Consider the following 16,189-nt stretch of genomic DNA (forward strand, 5'->3'; position numbering starts at 1 on the left):
GTGGTTTACTAATAGATCCATACCCCTTCACAAATTTTCTATAGTAACCAGTGAGTCCAAGAAAGCCTCTCAGCTCCTTGATGGTTTTGGGTACTGGCCAATTCTGCATACAAGCATTCTTATTGGGATCAACACAAACACCATCAGCTGTAATAATATGACCAAGGTACTCCAAAGAAGGTTGTCCAAAGCAACACTTAGATAACTTAGCAAACAGTTGGTGTTGTCTGAGGAGAGAAAAAACAATCTTTAAATGCTCCAAATGCTCAGTCATGCTGGAGCTGTAAATAAGTATGTCATCAAAGAAAATGAGAACAAACTTTCTCAAATAAGTTTGAAACATTTCATTCATTAATGCATGGAATGTAGCAGGGGCATTTGTGAGGCCAAATGGCATAACCTTGAATTCATAGTTCCCTTGATGAGTCTTAAATGCTGTTTTGAAGATGTCTAAGTCATGAACTCTAATTTGGTGATAGCCAGCTCTAAGATCAATCTTAGTGAAGATGATTGCTCCGTTTAGATCATCTAACAACTCATCCACAATTGGAATGGGGAATTAGTCTTTAATGGTGATGCTGTTGAGTTTTTGATAATCAACACAGAACCTCCATGAATTGTCTTTCTTTTTGACCAAGAGTATGGAAGAAGTAAAAGGGCTGTGGCTAGGTTGAATGATGCCAGTTTGAAGCATATCATGCACAATTTTCTCCACTGCATATTTTTGAATGTAAGGGCATTTGTAAGCTCTTTGGTTAACAAGAGTGGAAAGTGGTTGTAATGGAATTTTGTGATCCAAACTTCTTTGAGGGGGAAGTTGGGTAGGTTCTTGAAATATATCATTGAACTCTTGTAATAAAGGGTGATAAAGCTGCAGGAGTTGGAGTATGTATAGGAGTGCTAGAAATAGAAAATAGGTGACCAACAATTCCATAAGTGGTTTTGGAGAGAAATTTCTTGACAGCTGCACCACTCATCATCAACAAGGAAGTGTTTGGAGGAGTACCTTGAAGTGTAATTTTGTTATTATGGTGCTTGAAAGAAATGCTCAACTTAGAGAAATTAAATAGCACATCACCTAATTTCCTGAGCCAGTCTTCTCCAAGAACAATATCGCACCCCCTAATGGTAAAGATCTCAAGTCTTCTACAAACTTATGGCCTTGCATACTCCATTGTAGCTGAGGGCACACACCAGTATTGACAGTTTTTTCTCCATTGGCCACAATGACCACCATAGGAGCAGTTTGACTAATGTTGCAGTTGATGGATGAAGCTAAAGTGCTATCAATAAATCTAGTAGTGCTACATGAATCAATTAAGATGGAGACCTTGTGATTGTTAAGAATGCCAGGAATTCTTATTGTGTCCCCTGTAGCTGAGCCTGTGAGAGCATGTAATGAAATTTCCATGTCAGATTGGACTGGTGAGTCAATAGATTCATCAAAAACTTCTTCCTCTTCTTATGTGTCTTGGGAGTCAGAAGGTTCCATCTGTAACATGAATATCTTTTGTTTGCCTTTGCAAACATATCCTGGTTTATAACAACATCACAATTGTAACAAAGTCCTTGATCCCTTCTTTTCTGCATTTCCTCTGGAGTGAGTCTTTTAATTGTAGGACTGGCAGTGGTGGGTTTGTATTGAGGAGTGAAAAAAGACTTTTTTTTGAAGTGTGGATTTAGGTGAAGTGAGGATGGTCTTGGGGGGAAAGATGGTGAAGAATATCTGTTAGAAGTAAATGATGTATTGAAGGATCTAGTGAATGGTATTGTAGCTGTAGCTGCAAGATTGATCTTCTGTTCATGTAGTCTAGCGAATGAGAAAGCTTCACTAAGAGTTTCAGGTTGAAACATGGATACAGATTTACCAATTTCTTCCTTGAGACCACTAAGAAAGATCATAACAAAGTAGGCCTCAGTAAGAGAGGGATTCATGTTTAACATTAAGGCTTTTAGAGATTCAAACTCTTCATAATAATCATCAACTGTGAAGCGTTGAATCAGTTTATTAAAGCTACCCACAAAATTTTCCTCAATTGGATTTTCAAATCTGACAATTAAATGTGTAACTAGATCTGAGCATGTAATACGATTTCTATTGACCTGGAAATTTAAAAACCATTTCTCGGCCTTATCCTCTAAGTAAATAGCAGCAATATTTACCTTCAAATGGTCTTCAATATTGTTGAGTTGAAAATATCTTACGTTCTTCTGGATCCATCCCCTAGGATTGTCACCATCAAATCGCGGGAAATCCAATTTTGGAACTCTGTAATGGTAAGGATAGAACGATGGGGTGTTAAGATTTGCAGAATGAGCATCACTCGCTTCGGAATGAGGTCCAATCTGTTTCTCAGGAGTGTGATGGGGTTTCACCAAAAACTTTAGCAGAGTGTCGAACTTCTTGTTGAGAGTATCGATGGCTCCATTTACGTCCGTCATCTCTGTAGTGAGTTTATCGTAAGATCCCTTGAGGTGTTCTACATCTGCTTCAACTTCCTTTAAGGTCATGATGAAAAACAAATGGATCGATTTGAGCTGAATGAAACAGCTCTGATGCCAAATATTGTATAGTGACAACAATTAGACAAGCATATGAGTGAAATTTGGATAAAAATGTTGACGAATCACCTCCTGAATCTAGACTCATGCCTAAATTTGTGCTTAGTAGCGCAGTCAAAGAAGTAAAACTTCATTAATTTTCAGATAGCTAGAGATGAGTTTCTCTTACAAGATTAAATACCAATCAATAACCCTAGCTAAGACGCAATGGATGCCACACACATGTCACAATCCCATTAATCCAATCAACACTCGATTAGGCACTCGTATGAATTACTAACAGCAGACTCAGTAGTAATAAATATAACTACCCTGTAGTAAATACTCTAACTGTCACACTGTGACAAAATTTGTTCCATTTTTGGATGATTTCTATTTGGCTTAAATCTTAATTGTTTAACGTTTTTTGTATTTTGATTTTTTTCGGTTCAATTTGGAGTGGAAATGGAACTGGGGATGGATTAAACAATCAAAGAAAGTGAAGATAGGAGACTGAATAATTAAAAATTCCATCAATTATCTCGGCGTGGTCGTTGGTATGGGTCAGATCCAGACATATCGGACATGGAAAATCCTTTTTCATCGCCCATCGTAGTGCGATACTCTATTTTTTGCAGGACAATGGTTTTGTTATTGAAATATAAACTTGTATGTTCTTCTTAATGAAATTGAAGCAGATTTCAGTGATTTTTTTTTGTTTTTTTTTATTAATTGAAGCTGGTTGTGGTGGTGGCGGCGGTGGTGCTGATGGTGTTTCCGGTGGTAGTAATGGTTAACGTTATGGTGGTGGTGGTTGTTCTGGTTATGATACTTCTGCTGGTGTGGTAGTAGTGGTGGCGGCGCTGCTGATACTGGTGATGGTGTAGGTGACGGTAGTGGCAGGTGAAGAAATGAGGATGTAGTAGTGGCGGCGGCGGCGCTGCTGCGAAAGGAGGTGTTACTGATGGAGGTGGCGGTATTGTGGGTGCTGATGTTGAATAACTAGTTGTGGTGCTGATGTTGAATAACTGGATGATAAGGGACACATATATCTTTTAGTTTGGACACTAAAGGATAATTCTGTCCAATAAAAAGTAACCAATATTTTCCGGACGGAATTTTTGTTATCAAATCTTTTTATGTAATTGAACAATTTTGTTAGGTTTCATTTGACAAAAAAGTGGTCATAAAAAGGATTCCCTCTTTTCAAGCCCTTCGGACCTTTCGGTCGGTCGGTCCAATAAAGGGTGCCGCGTAGATTGGCCGGTCAAATTGGATTCCCAAAGAATTATTTGCCACAGTGGCAAACTATCGGGTCCGTATAGTTTGGCCGGTCAAATCGGATTCCCGGACTGAAACGCGTTTTTTCCAATCAACATCCATTACGGGCCCGGGCGGTTTGCACGAAACCTGAAAAAGAATAAAGAAAAAAAATCGATCATCAGCTTCTTTGTATAAAATCTAAGTTATACTTATGATCCAATCCTTCCCAACCAACCATCCAATATAAAAGGTAAATAACTCAATTTCCTTCAAAATATCTTATTCCCCCCACGATCTTGCAACTGAGTTTGTCCCTTTAAATCTCATTTCCCCCACGATCTTGCAACTGATTTAGGTTAATTGAATTAAATGCACTATACTCAATGTAACTGATTAAGTTTGCAGGATAATAGGGTTCAGTATAAGTTTTTTCAAATCTTAAAATCTCCAGTCACGTGCTGATTTGTGTTTGAAGCATAATACCACGTTCTTAATGTGTATGTATTGGGTTTTGACATAAGTAAAAGAAAAACTATATTCCGCATGCAATATTTTGCTTTTCATTTGAGCACAAATTGTTCATTCTTAAGTTACCCATCCTCATCCGACATCTGATGGAGTTCCATTCTTAAAGGCATAAACACGGGTAATCTCTTTTTACAATGGGCTAAGTGGTAAAATGTCCCAAAATGGATCTTAAGGTTGTGAAAATGTCCCAGACGTTAGGGAAAAGATTAAAATGCCCCGAGTCGTTACTTTTTCTTTAAATAGTCAAATTGGGGCATTTGGCTGGTCAACCGTGTTATGAATATCCCTTTTGCCCTTCATAAAAAATGAACGGTGGAGATGTTAAACGTGTGCTAATGATTATGTTGACACGTGGGTTATGTAAAAGGAGGACACGTAGACAATGACTAACAGCTGTACGGCACGTGTGGGTTCCCACGTGTTCTTGTAGTCTAATCTTCAACCCACATCGTGTTTCAGCCACAGAACCAAAACAAATCGAGAGACTGAGAAGATGAGAGGACAAATCGTGAAGAGAGGATAGATGAGACGGAGAAGATAAGAGCCGCGTGTGTGTTTGTTATGTTCTGAAGTGAAGAACATGTAATTTCTTCAAACCCTTCTTCTGTTTCTTATTTCCCTTTCTGATTTTCGAATGTATGATTGTTGTTCTTGAAACCCCTGGCTTTGTTTCACTGGTTGTTGTGATTACAAAAAAACCATAAGAGCTCTGAAACGAATTTAGGGTTTTAGGAAAACAAAATTAGGGTTTGAAAGAAACAAAATTGGGGATTATAATTTGGGGGTTTTCCATTTTTAGGGGATAATTCAATTTAGGGGATATTTCAATTTCTTTTTGCCTATGAATTCTGTGTATCTCTGTCTATTTTAGTAACTGTTGATTACTGTAAAACCATGGCATGGCTAATTTACTGCCTTAGAATGAATGATATAAACAAGCAGTAAGGGGTTGATACAAGGAGTCTTTGCTGTCATGTGACCCTGTTACGGTACTCAGTAAGCTCGTAGATTTCACCAACTCGAAACAAATTAGTAGTGGTCACAAATCAAGTGGCGCAAAATAAAAATTCTGAGACTGTTCTCATCATTTTAGACTAGTTTATACACGTGGATTCCATTTCCTACTATTATATGATGCACGATATATGTTTTTTTAAAGACTTCCTATCCCACATCATTTGATGTTGCGGATATTGTTGTTACTGACTTACTGTTGCATAATGTGTTGGAAGTTTCTAAGCAGATGTAGTATTTATGCACTACAAGATTAGCCTAAAACATTGGTTGGACAGAACAAAGCATCTGAAATCATTGGGAATGTCGTCTTTTTCCTGGGTATGGGCACAAATTATTTCATTCAGAATTACCTCATCGAACCTCCAAGAGCTTAAAGGTTAGACCTGCAATTGCCACCATTAAAACATCATCAGGGATTAAAACTATGATATGTACCTTTAATTAGTTTGCCTTGTTCATATACAACTGCTTGAAGGTCAATGTTAGTTCCAATTTCTCGATTTTATGCTATGCGCTTATAAGGTCCAACTTATAAGGTCCTGAGGGCAGCATACTTATAATTGTCCCAAACAATTGAGTCGGATGAAATGTCCCAGTAAGTTGTCGTCACGGGTCAAATACAATGTATTGCTTTATGTGTATGCTAGCAACCGCTAAATAGGAGGTTTATCTGACCATTGCATTCTGCCTTCTACCTTAGTCTATTTTACTGTTATGCACGGAAGCTTAGTCTTTTTTTACTGTCATGCAAGCATGTTACGAGACTCTATTAAGTTTGTAGACCTCGCCAACTGAAAACATATTGGTAGTAGTCACAAATAAAGTGGCTCTAGATCAAAATTCTGAGATTGTTCCCAACATATTTGACTAGCTTATATTTCTGGCTTCCTCTTTCTGTAATTATAAGATGTGCAATATGCGTTTTCGTGAACACTTCCTATCCCCATCATTTGATGTTGTTTGTTATTGTTGCAAAAGGTGTTGCCAGTTTCTAAGCAGACGGAGTATTCATTGCATTACAAGATTTTAGCCTACATAAATTGGTTGGACAGAACAAAGCATCTGAAATGATTGGGAATGTCATCTTCGTCTTGAGTACTTTCGAATACCATTACAAGGAACTAATTTACACCTTGTGTAGATCCAAGGACAATCAATTGATTGATGATTTCTTTCGTTGCAATCTCACATTCCTGCAAATTAAGTAAAAATTAAAGTGATTATTGATACTACTAACCCCTAACTATGTTCTTCTTTGTAAAATTATTGAAATTGAACTTACCATGTTCATTTTCTCGCCTGATCTAGCAGCCCTTATTAAGAAAAAAGAACCAATACACTGATTTTTGCTTTTGGATGACCGTTATAACAACGACCGGAATATGTAGCTGTTGATTTGAACGTGGCGCAATTCTAGTTAATAGGACACGCTGGTCATTTTTTTGAAAAGAAACCCCATTTCGGTAAATCTAACTCCTACATCTGCGGCCGTCCAATTTTTAGCGTAGCCACATGTCGCAATCTCACTAATTCAGACAAATGCCAAAGCAGTCTCGCAGCCTATTTGACAGAAAGGTATAAATGCAATCTTTTTGCACGTGTGGGGCCACATGCTTATAAATTTGACCACTTAACCATCTGAAACGGAATACATAACGGAATGGGGCATTTTGATAAGATTCCGGGGAATTTTAATCTTTCCCTTAACGTCCAGGGCATTTTCACAACCATGGGGTCCATTTTGGGGCATTTTGCCACTTAACACTTTTACAATCTTTGAATAACAAGAACATGGTTTATTAAGTTTTTTAGTTTAGGTTATTTTTATTTTTTTAAGAGATCCATATAACATGGAAGAAGAAGCGGATATAATCAGTAGATTACCAGACAATATTCTGCATGAGATTCTTTCTTTTGTTGATTTGAAACATGCAGTACGAACTAGTGTTTTGGCGAAAAGATGGCTAAAGGTCTGGATGTCTGTCCCTAGTATAACATTAAGTTGGAGTGAATTTTTAGAAGAGAAAACTGCATTTTTGGAAGAAGAAGAGATTGATCATGCTATAGATGGGCTACGGGATAGGTTTATAGGTATTGTCAACAAAGTTTTCAATCGCCGTGATGAGTACTCTAATATAGAGATGATCAAGTTAGGATTTGTTATGCATAATCATATTTTAGAAGAGAATTTCAATAGATGGATCCTTGAAGCCGTGAAACGTAATATTCAAAGCCTATATATGGATGTAGGATACTACATGAACTCGGGATATAAGATTCCTCGCAGCTTTTAGTAGGTATACAGCTATTATTCTACCGGAGTCAATGAGCTTGCCCGAAATCAGAACACTGTGGCTGGATGGAATTTCAATCTCCAGTTCGGAGTTTGCAAAGGCTTTTCTCAAGTTGCCCACTTCTGGAATCAGTAATCATACGAGAGTGTGATATACAAACAAACAATCAAAGGAATGTCATTATTGGTTCTGACAGCCTTCAAACTTGTATACTAGTAAGCAATCGTCGTACAAATCTGGGTTCGGCGGATCAGTTTTTGACTTATAATACTAAGATATCTGGTCCAAATGCGGAAGGCTTAAGGTGCACTGGCTTCCTGACAGAAGATTTTTCCTTGGAAAACTTTTCCTCTCTAGTCGCCGCTCATGTTAAGATGAAATTAAAAGAAGTTGAAGCAGATGAAACTGCGCAGACTTATTCTGAGCTGCCCGCTGTGGAAAAAGAAGTTTTTGCAAAGCGCATGATGAAAGTTTTAGGAGCAGTTCATAACGTGCAACAACTGACTCTGTCATCTGGGTTCCTTGAGGTATGGGTGATTCCTTTTTTTACATGCATCAACTTTTTGCCTAGTTATTTTCGTGTAATAGTGATTTATTATACTTGCCTTGTTTGATTTTGCTTCATTTTTACAAAAAAGAATTTTCTACCTGCTCTTTCTCAAGGTTCTCTTACAAGCTCCTGGCATATTAAACGGACAACCTCTACGATTGAGTAATTTGGAAATTCTGAAGCTGGAAATAAGGTTTACAAGAGGCTGTTTGCGTTCAATAGCATACTTACTCAAGATATCTCCTGCTATAACAGCTCTTAAACTTAAATCCTTGGAGGTAACAATTTATCAAACTCACCCTACTTTGTTTGCTGAAAGTGTCTTGATACCTATTCTACACTTTTAAGTTCTATTAGAAGTTGAATGCTGCACAAAACATCTAGAGTGCATATGGAAATTGCCATCAAAATCTCTTTTCTTATTTGTCGTCGCTTTATTTTGTACTGATGTTGAACTATTTGTTTTTTGTTACTTGATCAATCATTTGCTTGTTATTGTCTGGATACAGTCGAGTTTAGCAGAAGTTGGAGATGATTGGGAAGAGGAATTCTTATTGGGGTGCACGTTTTCTCACCTCAAGTATGTCGAGATCAAAGAGGTGGAAGCATGTGATAATGCAGTCAAATTTCTGAGATTTTTAACAAAAAACTCAACGGTTTTGGAGGAAGTGAATTTGTTCTTTCGGTCTAGTGACGCACCTGATAGAGGGAGACGACTAAGTGAATTTGTAGAGAATCTAAAAAAGTTTGAAGTAGCTTCTCCAAGTATGCAAATAAACTTTGTTAAACCACCGGAGAAGAGTTAAGTCCGTTTTTACAAAGATGATCAAAGCAAGAGGCTAGACCTGACAGGTCAATGTACTTGCTCCCCAGTTTGTTTGTTTTTTTTTTGGTTCTAATCGTTATTAAGATTTATCTCCTGAAGATTTTGTTGCTTAGAGTCGATAGATAATGCACCTACTACTATGCTGCTCAAACAGGTTCTGAATCTTTTCACTTTGATTTTTCATTTTGTTTCGTTTTGTTTCTATATTAAGTGATTGCAATTGGCTATGATAAATCTAGGCCATGTTTGGTGTTGTCATGGTTGAGGTGTGTATCTTTAGGTGTATTTCTTATTTTGCTTCGTTCGAGAACAGTTATGGAGTTCCTTTGTGCCGCAAATAAGAAGGAAAAAAAAAACATTCTTTCCATCAATTCGCTGCAGAAGGTGCTCCAAGGTATGAGTGCCGGGGCATGCTAAATGTGCAAAATCCAGACTCTAAAACAATGCGTAAATGTCATATTCCACTGTCTACATTGCCTCTGACTGAAAATATTCATGTACAAAATTATGCCTCTTTTCACTATCAATCTTTCTACTTCTCTATGTGTTGGATTCAAATCTGGAATGAGAAACTGTTAGTGACAAAACACCCATAACCTCACGACTACCACGAAAAATTGTTGGTAACAAGCAGGAGGAGGATATGCTGCAGAGACAGACTTTCCCACAACAACTGTAACTTGATCTAAGAAAATATTTACAAAAACTTGATTGGGAGCCTACTGTTGCCATTATTGTGGTGGTATGCAAGTTATTTACACCATTTGACGCAGCGGCTATGTATACCAATCTGCTCCTTCACTTCACAATGACAGCTTCAAATTTCGGAGGATTCTGTTTTTGATGTAGGTAGGTTTGAGTTTTCTTCAGTTTCCTGTAACCTGGAAGGCATAGCTCAAGTAAAACTGAAATATATTGAAACCGACTTCATGTGAGTTGGGCTAGCTTGCGGACCTACTTCATCATGGCCAATTTCATGATCTTACCATATGTTCTTCCAGATCCTTCACAATTTTGTTTATAGTGTGGAGGATCATCTTCTTTATCTGTTTAGAGAAAGGTAAGGTCGACTCATTAAACAAATTGTTAACAGAGACCAATAACGAAGAGAAAGAAACATAAAATGTGATATCAACAATGAATTCTAAAACACACTAGTCTCTGTGTGAGTGTATGTATTTTTTCGAGTTAACATGTATTCTTTAGGGGCATTACTGGATTTCGGACTTAGGGACACAAAATCACACAGCTTAAAAAGCCTACCAAAATACCAAAGATAAATACAAAATCTAGGTGAGCACTATAAAAGACTGGTAGAAACCAAACATAAGTGTACCCGCATTTGTTTTTGTACTGTTTTGAAACAATCAAAGAACAAAAATAACATATGACAGCTATGCTGAACCATATGTGGATATGCTCAAAAAATGTACCTCCAGTTTGTCTTCCTTGGCCCTATGGTTCTTAGGCAGTAAGCGGAATTCTTGAGTCAACCTGGCGCACTCTTGAACATTTTCTGGGGAGACAAAATCGACTGCAACCTTTATGCACGACTGCAGAGTTAAACCAGAAATGATTATGAACACAAGATAGTAAGAAACTCTACATTCCCATTGGTATCAGAAATATAAATCTGGAAAGTCGCTACATACCTTGAGATTTCTTACTTGATGCGGGCAGCCTGCTGGAATGAACACTGCTTCCCCAAGTTCTTGTACAAAAGTCCAAGGTTCAATACCTACACCAAACCCAGGCGCCCCTTCGTTATGAATACATGGAAAGTACTACAAAGTTATGAAATTCACAGAAAGCATATTCTAATTTGAAAACCAACCAAATTCCTCCTTGAGTTTCCTCTTATGCTTTGCAGTCAGATAAAAAGTCTGGTCATGCACCGGGTGGAAAACCTGTAACATTAAGAAAAACCCATGAGTTGCAACAGACAATGTGGATAGCATTCACTTGCCAATTGTTGGCAAAGTAGAGTATGTAGTTAGTCAATTAGGCTAAGGCATGTAAAAACTGTACAACAGTAAACATTAGAAAAACAAGCTCTAAAGCTACATTGCGCAAAACTCCACCAGCTGAAACCACACAGCTCAAGCTAATTAACTTTTCACCAGGTGATTGAGGCGTACAATCGAGAAATTAGGTGCACCATGTGAAGCATTTAGACACACCACTACACCAGTATCATAATTTTTTTTTATAAAATTCATGTGCCAAGCGTTTGAGGCACAATCTAATCTTATCCTACTCATAGTACTCATATCTGCAATATTATGTGTCGTCTAGGTTTGCATTAGATATACAGCTTGTTAATTGTTATGGAATTGTAAATACCTGCTCTACTGGAGAACAGTAAATGTTCCTGAATTCTCTAGAGTGTTTTCTAAGATATTCCTGAAGTTTTGGAACATCTTGTCTACGAAAGATATCCCAGAGAGCACCACCATTACTCTTCTCCCAGACATCAATGTTATTCTGTTCTTCATCACACTTATAGTCGTTTACGTTGACCTTGATTTCCCCATGTGTTTCATCTATTTGAACTTTAGCTCCAGCAACCATAAGACTTCCAACATTCTGAACACCGACATCCAGCATGTTACCATCATGTGTAGCATGTACCATACACACATCTCTTTTATTCGACTGTGTGGGTTGCAAGAGATGTGAATTCGCTGCCTCCAGTGTAGCAAGATTGTGAACTTCAGTTTTAATACATCCTTCAAAAATTGACTCTTCATGAGTAGTCATCACTTTAGTTGCTACTGGCTTGGGATTACCGTTACTGACAGCTGACGACAAGTGCTTGACATCACCCTGACTTTTCATTAGAGGATTTAGAAAAAGTTCTTTTTCATCTTGAGCCCTGTGCACCTTTTTCAAAGCCTCTATAGTAGAAACTTGCCGCGCATTAAGAGAGACTTCCTCAGTATGCATCAAAATGTTCACCTGTGCAAGAAGCAATAAACACTGATCACCAAAATTCTTCCTAATGTTTGAACTGGGATACACAAAGAATGAATATAAGAGCCACAACCAGCAAACTGATAAAAATAAGCATACCGCATCAGATAAATCACAGTGAAGTTTCGTTACAGAGTCACCACGGCCAAGTTCTTTGCCATTCCCATATGCAATATATGTCTTTGGCCCCAAGTCCGGCCTCAGGGCTTCCTCTGGCAATTTTGTAGCTAGATTAAGAAATCCACTTTTCGGGTTGGTATACTCCTGATATGGCAAGGAACTGATGAATTCAGCACCATGGCGTGGCAAAAGTTCCTCAAATAAATTAGATGGTGGCCAGTCCTTCAGTTTTAGCATCTCAGGCCATGAGTTGAAGTGACTTCGACCTTCTGAATAGCCTTTGAAAAATTGGTGTATATTAATCTCCACCTGCACGCCAGAAATGCATCAGGTAAGCTTATCATGTCATACATGAAAGTAGAAAGTTAAAGATTGAACTTCATAGAAATGTTTTCTGATTACTTAGGTTCAACCTTTAGAAACTTAGCAATCTTATATTCTAATTCAAAAGACTGGCAAGATCGTTAAAGTAACAAAACAAACCTCACACCAATCCAGGGAATCAATGGCCTTCAGCGCTAAGTACGGTGAACTCTTGGAATTATTAACTTTGCGGAGTGCACGCCACATAACCATTGGCTCCCAGCTCAAACCAGTTGTAAAATCCACAACGTTCCGCACAATTACAGGTTCACCTTTGACCCAGTGTTTTTGAAAGTGTTGCATGTCCCCATGCTGAATTTCTCTGGCTATTGGACAATATAGATAATTGTCATCAGAATCTTCCCGATAAGCTGACCTCCTCAAATTATTCTTGTCCAAGTCAATGTTGCCAACAGAGTTGAAACAGGAACACCGCTGTGTACGAGTTGCAAGCACATCCCAGAGTTCATATTTCAGTGCTGTTTCTTCAGCTCTACGCTTCAACTCCGAAACCCAATTTTCTGGAAGAATGCACTTCAGCTCTAGATGACCAGAACCGCACGCCTCCACTTCTTCAGATGAGCAAGGAATACTACCATTACTCCCCGCTTTCCACTTAGGTTTTAGTTTGACATGATTCTGTGCATTCACGTTAATAGCTACAGAACCACATTTAACCCTTGACGACCCTGGAACATCCTCCAAAACTGGTAAAGGCTCCCCACCATGAAGATAAAGCTTCCCTCTGTCAATAAACTTCATAATTACTTCCTCGCTTCTTTGTAAAGAACCGTCACGTATCTCCCGACAACAACTTAGGCATAGATCATAAGAACAGTCTGAACAGCTTCTGTAGAGGTCGACAATCGAAGTTTTGCAGTTGTTGCTGCTCATTTGACATGGGTAAAATTTAGTCTGTTTATACGCAATATATTAAACTCAACGAAAATTATAATACAACACAAGCTGGGGATTCCTTACCAGTAGAAACGCTCGTCCGGGTAACAAATAGTCTGTTCTATCTCCAACTCCGAAAGTGATATTCCTGCTCAAATAGACTAGTTACTTGGAAGAAAATATAATAAATGATAAGAAAATGCATATCCCACGCGAACCCTTCATATGAACACACAACCAGCACTTTCCAACATATATTACTTTGATTCGTGGAGAATATCTATTCTAAGTAAAGAAACATATTGCTTAACTCAAAAACGGACAGTGATGAACAAGATTAAGCTGGGTACCTTGAATCTTCACCTCGAGCTCCTTTTCCATTGCCTGCTCTTCGTGGATTTGATTCAAGACTGGTAAAAGAGCTTGTAACAAATATTTACAGTATTTAAGTCTCTCTTCCGCCTCCATCTTCATTCCCTGGCTCTTCAAATCCTGTGCAATGATGGAACTCATCAACTGAAGAAGGTCAAGTGGCAACTTTAATAAAGCCAACAGCAAGTACAAAAATATCAACCTTAGACACTTTGCACAAACGCAAGCATGGCTTGCAATTGCAGCTTCCACAACAAAATGGGCAAGACTCTGCAACCGATCAGCTGTATGCCGAGGATACCTGTGCACCATGAAAAAACAACACAAAAACATGAATTAGTTTATATTAAATCACCAACATATGTATTTAATGAACAATGAGAAATCGAAACAACTTCTCTATTGAGTCTTACCAACGACGAATGCACGCCAAACAATACCGTTTAGCTTTACAGTGTTTGCAACAAACAATTTCCCCTTTGCATTTCATACCAATACATTGGTGACATCTTAAGAACAACTCCTCTTCTTTCCCCTATTTATTGACAACAAAAAAATTGTAATCTCAAAAACAGAAAATCACAGCAAATGAAGGCTGTAATTGTAAATCAAAATATAAATGGAAAACGAGCTCACCTTGTTCTTCTTTGGTATTTCCACTGACATCTTTCTTCGCTCATCCTTTGAAACCCTTTCTAGAGAACAGGAAGAAGATTGTGGAGGTGGTCTTCTTCTAGTACTTCTACTTGTAGTAGTAGCACTTCCAGTAGCACAATTCTTCTCTTTACTCTCCTCCCTCCACCTTGCATCTGAATCTTCCAAATCAATGCATTCCACCTTCTGTTTTTTTCCTAAACCCTTAATCTCATGAGTTTCACCCTTTCCCCTCATCTTCATCTTCTTAATTACACTGTTGAGATTCTCATTCTGGTCCTCTTCTTCCTCCTCATCATATCTACTTCTCTTCTTTTCAATCATCTTCGAATAATTCTTCCTGTAAGGATGATACTCTTTCTCAATATCATTATCTACTTCTTTCTTCATCTTTCTCTTCTCAATCACATCAATCTTGACTTTACACTCAATATTTTTCTTCTCTCGTTTTCTATTTCCTTCCATCAAACCAATTTTACATTTCTTTTCATCTTCTTCTTCTTCATCTACATAATCAGAAACAAACCCGCTAAAATCCTTTCTCTTTCTACTCCTTTTCTCAGGCAAACTATAAGTATTCAATGTCACAATTTCTCTATCTCCTTTCATAAAACCCTTATTACTTTTCGATTCATCTTCTTCTTTCTCTGATTTAACAGTAACAAACCCACTAAAATCCGTTCTTCTATAAACATTCCATTTTTCCCCACTCTGTTTCACAATCTCTTTATCTTCTTCCTCCTCTGATTTAACAGCAACAAACCCACTCAAATCTGTTCTTCTTCTACTCCTTTTCCCTGTCAAGCTATAAACCTTCAATTTTTCCTCACCCTGTTCCACAATTTCTGTATCTCCTTCCATAAAACCCTTATTACTTTTCGACTCATCCTCTTTCTTCTCTGATTTAACAGTAACGAACCCACTAAAATCGTTTCTTCTTCTACTCCTTTTCTCAGTCAAACTATAGACCTTCAATTCCTCCTCACTCTGTTTAACAATTTCTCTATATCCTTTCATAAAACCCTGATTCTTTTCAATCCACCCTCTTCTTCTTCATCTTCTTCATCATCTGCTTTAACAGTAACCAAATCCAAAAAATTTTGTCCACTCAACTCCTTCTTCTTCCTCCTCTTCTGCTTTGCCATTTCTGATTTTTCAACACCTTTAAGATAGTGGAATTGACAAGTTTTTCTCTCATGAATCCTCCAATTCTTACACCGCCAGTCGGGACGTCTTACATTGCAGCGAAGTTCATCTTCCGGAACAAAAATTATCTCACTACCACCACCACCGCCTCTCATGGCAGAAACTAATTTGAAAAACCACCTTCCTCTCACTCTTTCTCTCAGTCTCTCTTTCTCTCTGCAAAAGTGCAAATAGTGTGTTTCCAGTGGGTGTAGAAAACAGAAAACAAGGCTGGTATTTCTAATAAATTCTATCTCTCTCTCTCCCGCCAAATATAGCAAACGAAAGGTGCATTTCCTAGACACTAAAAAAGGCCGTCATTTCTAAAGTAGACGACGAAAATAACCCTCCTCTCCTGCCATATCGCAGGATTGCAGGTGGAGTCGCAATTGCTTAACACCTCAGCAGCGCAGTAGGTTGTTTTTATTGATGCCCTCCCTAGATTCCAAATTGATTGCTGCTATAAGGTGCTCGTTTCTGAGTAGTGTTGTTGACTGTGCGCTCAGAGTTTTGCGTCAAAAGTAAACGTCTGGCTGGCGTGATTTGCAAGTCTGTTCAAGCAGTAAAAATATTTTCTCTTTTTTTATTTATCACCGCAGTAAGACG

At 38.0% G+C, this 16,189-nt stretch overlaps 2 protein-coding genes across 2 annotated transcripts; one reads left to right on the forward strand and one right to left on the reverse strand.

Moving 5' to 3' along the window:
* The first annotated feature begins 7,199 nt into the window (after window positions 1-7,199).
* On the forward strand, window positions 7,200-9,112 carry LOC113295950 (F-box/LRR-repeat protein At5g02910-like). The gene is made up of 4 exons (XM_026544281.1): window positions 7,200-7,569; window positions 7,728-8,170; window positions 8,307-8,471; window positions 8,703-9,112. The coding sequence occupies exons 1-4, from the start codon at window positions 7,200-7,202 to the stop codon at window positions 8,997-8,999; spliced, it is 1,275 nt and encodes a 424-aa protein (XP_026400066.1). The 3' UTR covers window positions 9,000-9,112.
* Window positions 9,113-9,385: 273 nt separating this feature from the next.
* LOC113295951 (lysine-specific demethylase JMJ25-like) lies at window positions 9,386-15,415 on the reverse strand. The gene is made up of 13 exons (XM_026544282.1): window positions 14,381-15,415; window positions 14,185-14,279; window positions 13,947-14,025; window positions 13,723-13,864; window positions 13,457-13,520; window positions 12,596-13,361; window positions 12,092-12,421; window positions 11,363-11,977; window positions 10,854-10,926; window positions 10,672-10,757; window positions 10,453-10,572; window positions 10,006-10,065; window positions 9,386-9,900 (listed from the first exon to the last, which is right to left on the reverse strand). Exons 1-13 carry the CDS (start codon window positions 15,413-15,415, stop codon window positions 9,886-9,888), a joined length of 3,480 nt encoding a protein of 1,159 aa, XP_026400067.1. The 3' UTR covers window positions 9,386-9,885.
* Between the last annotated feature and the right edge of the window lie 774 nt (window positions 15,416-16,189).

The sequence above is a fragment of the Papaver somniferum genome, chromosome 7, assembly GCF_003573695.1.
Source record: "Papaver somniferum cultivar HN1 chromosome 7, ASM357369v1, whole genome shotgun sequence".
Classification (NCBI taxonomy): domain Eukaryota; kingdom Viridiplantae; phylum Streptophyta; class Magnoliopsida; order Ranunculales; family Papaveraceae; genus Papaver; species Papaver somniferum.

What these genes read in the sequence shown, in the direction of transcription:
- LOC113295950 (XM_026544281.1), top strand. Translation starts at nt 7,200, where the DNA reads ATGGAAGAAGAAGCGGATATAATCAGTAGATTACCAGACAATATTCTG. An exon ending in GATCCTTGAAGCCGTGAAAC is followed by an intron (nt 7,570 to 7,727) that starts GTAATATTCAAA and finishes TTCAATCTCCAG; the next exon opens with TTCGGAGTTTGCAAAGGCTT. An exon ending in TTAAACTTAAATCCTTGGAG is followed by an intron (nt 8,472 to 8,702) that starts GTAACAATTTAT and finishes GTCTGGATACAG; the next exon opens with TCGAGTTTAGCAGAAGTTGG.
- LOC113295951 (XM_026544282.1), bottom strand. Translation starts at nt 15,415, where the DNA reads ATGAAAGGATATAGAGAAATTGTTAAACAGAGTGAGGAGGAATTGAAG. An exon ending in CCGGACGAGCGTTTCTACTG is followed by an intron (nt 13,362 to 13,456) that starts GTAAGGAATCCC and finishes TCAAATGAGCAG; the next exon opens with CAACAACTGCAAAACTTCGA. An exon ending in ATCAAGTAAGAAATCTCAAG is followed by an intron (nt 10,573 to 10,671) that starts GTATGTAGCGAC and finishes TTAACTCTGCAG; the next exon opens with TCGTGCATAAAGGTTGCAGT.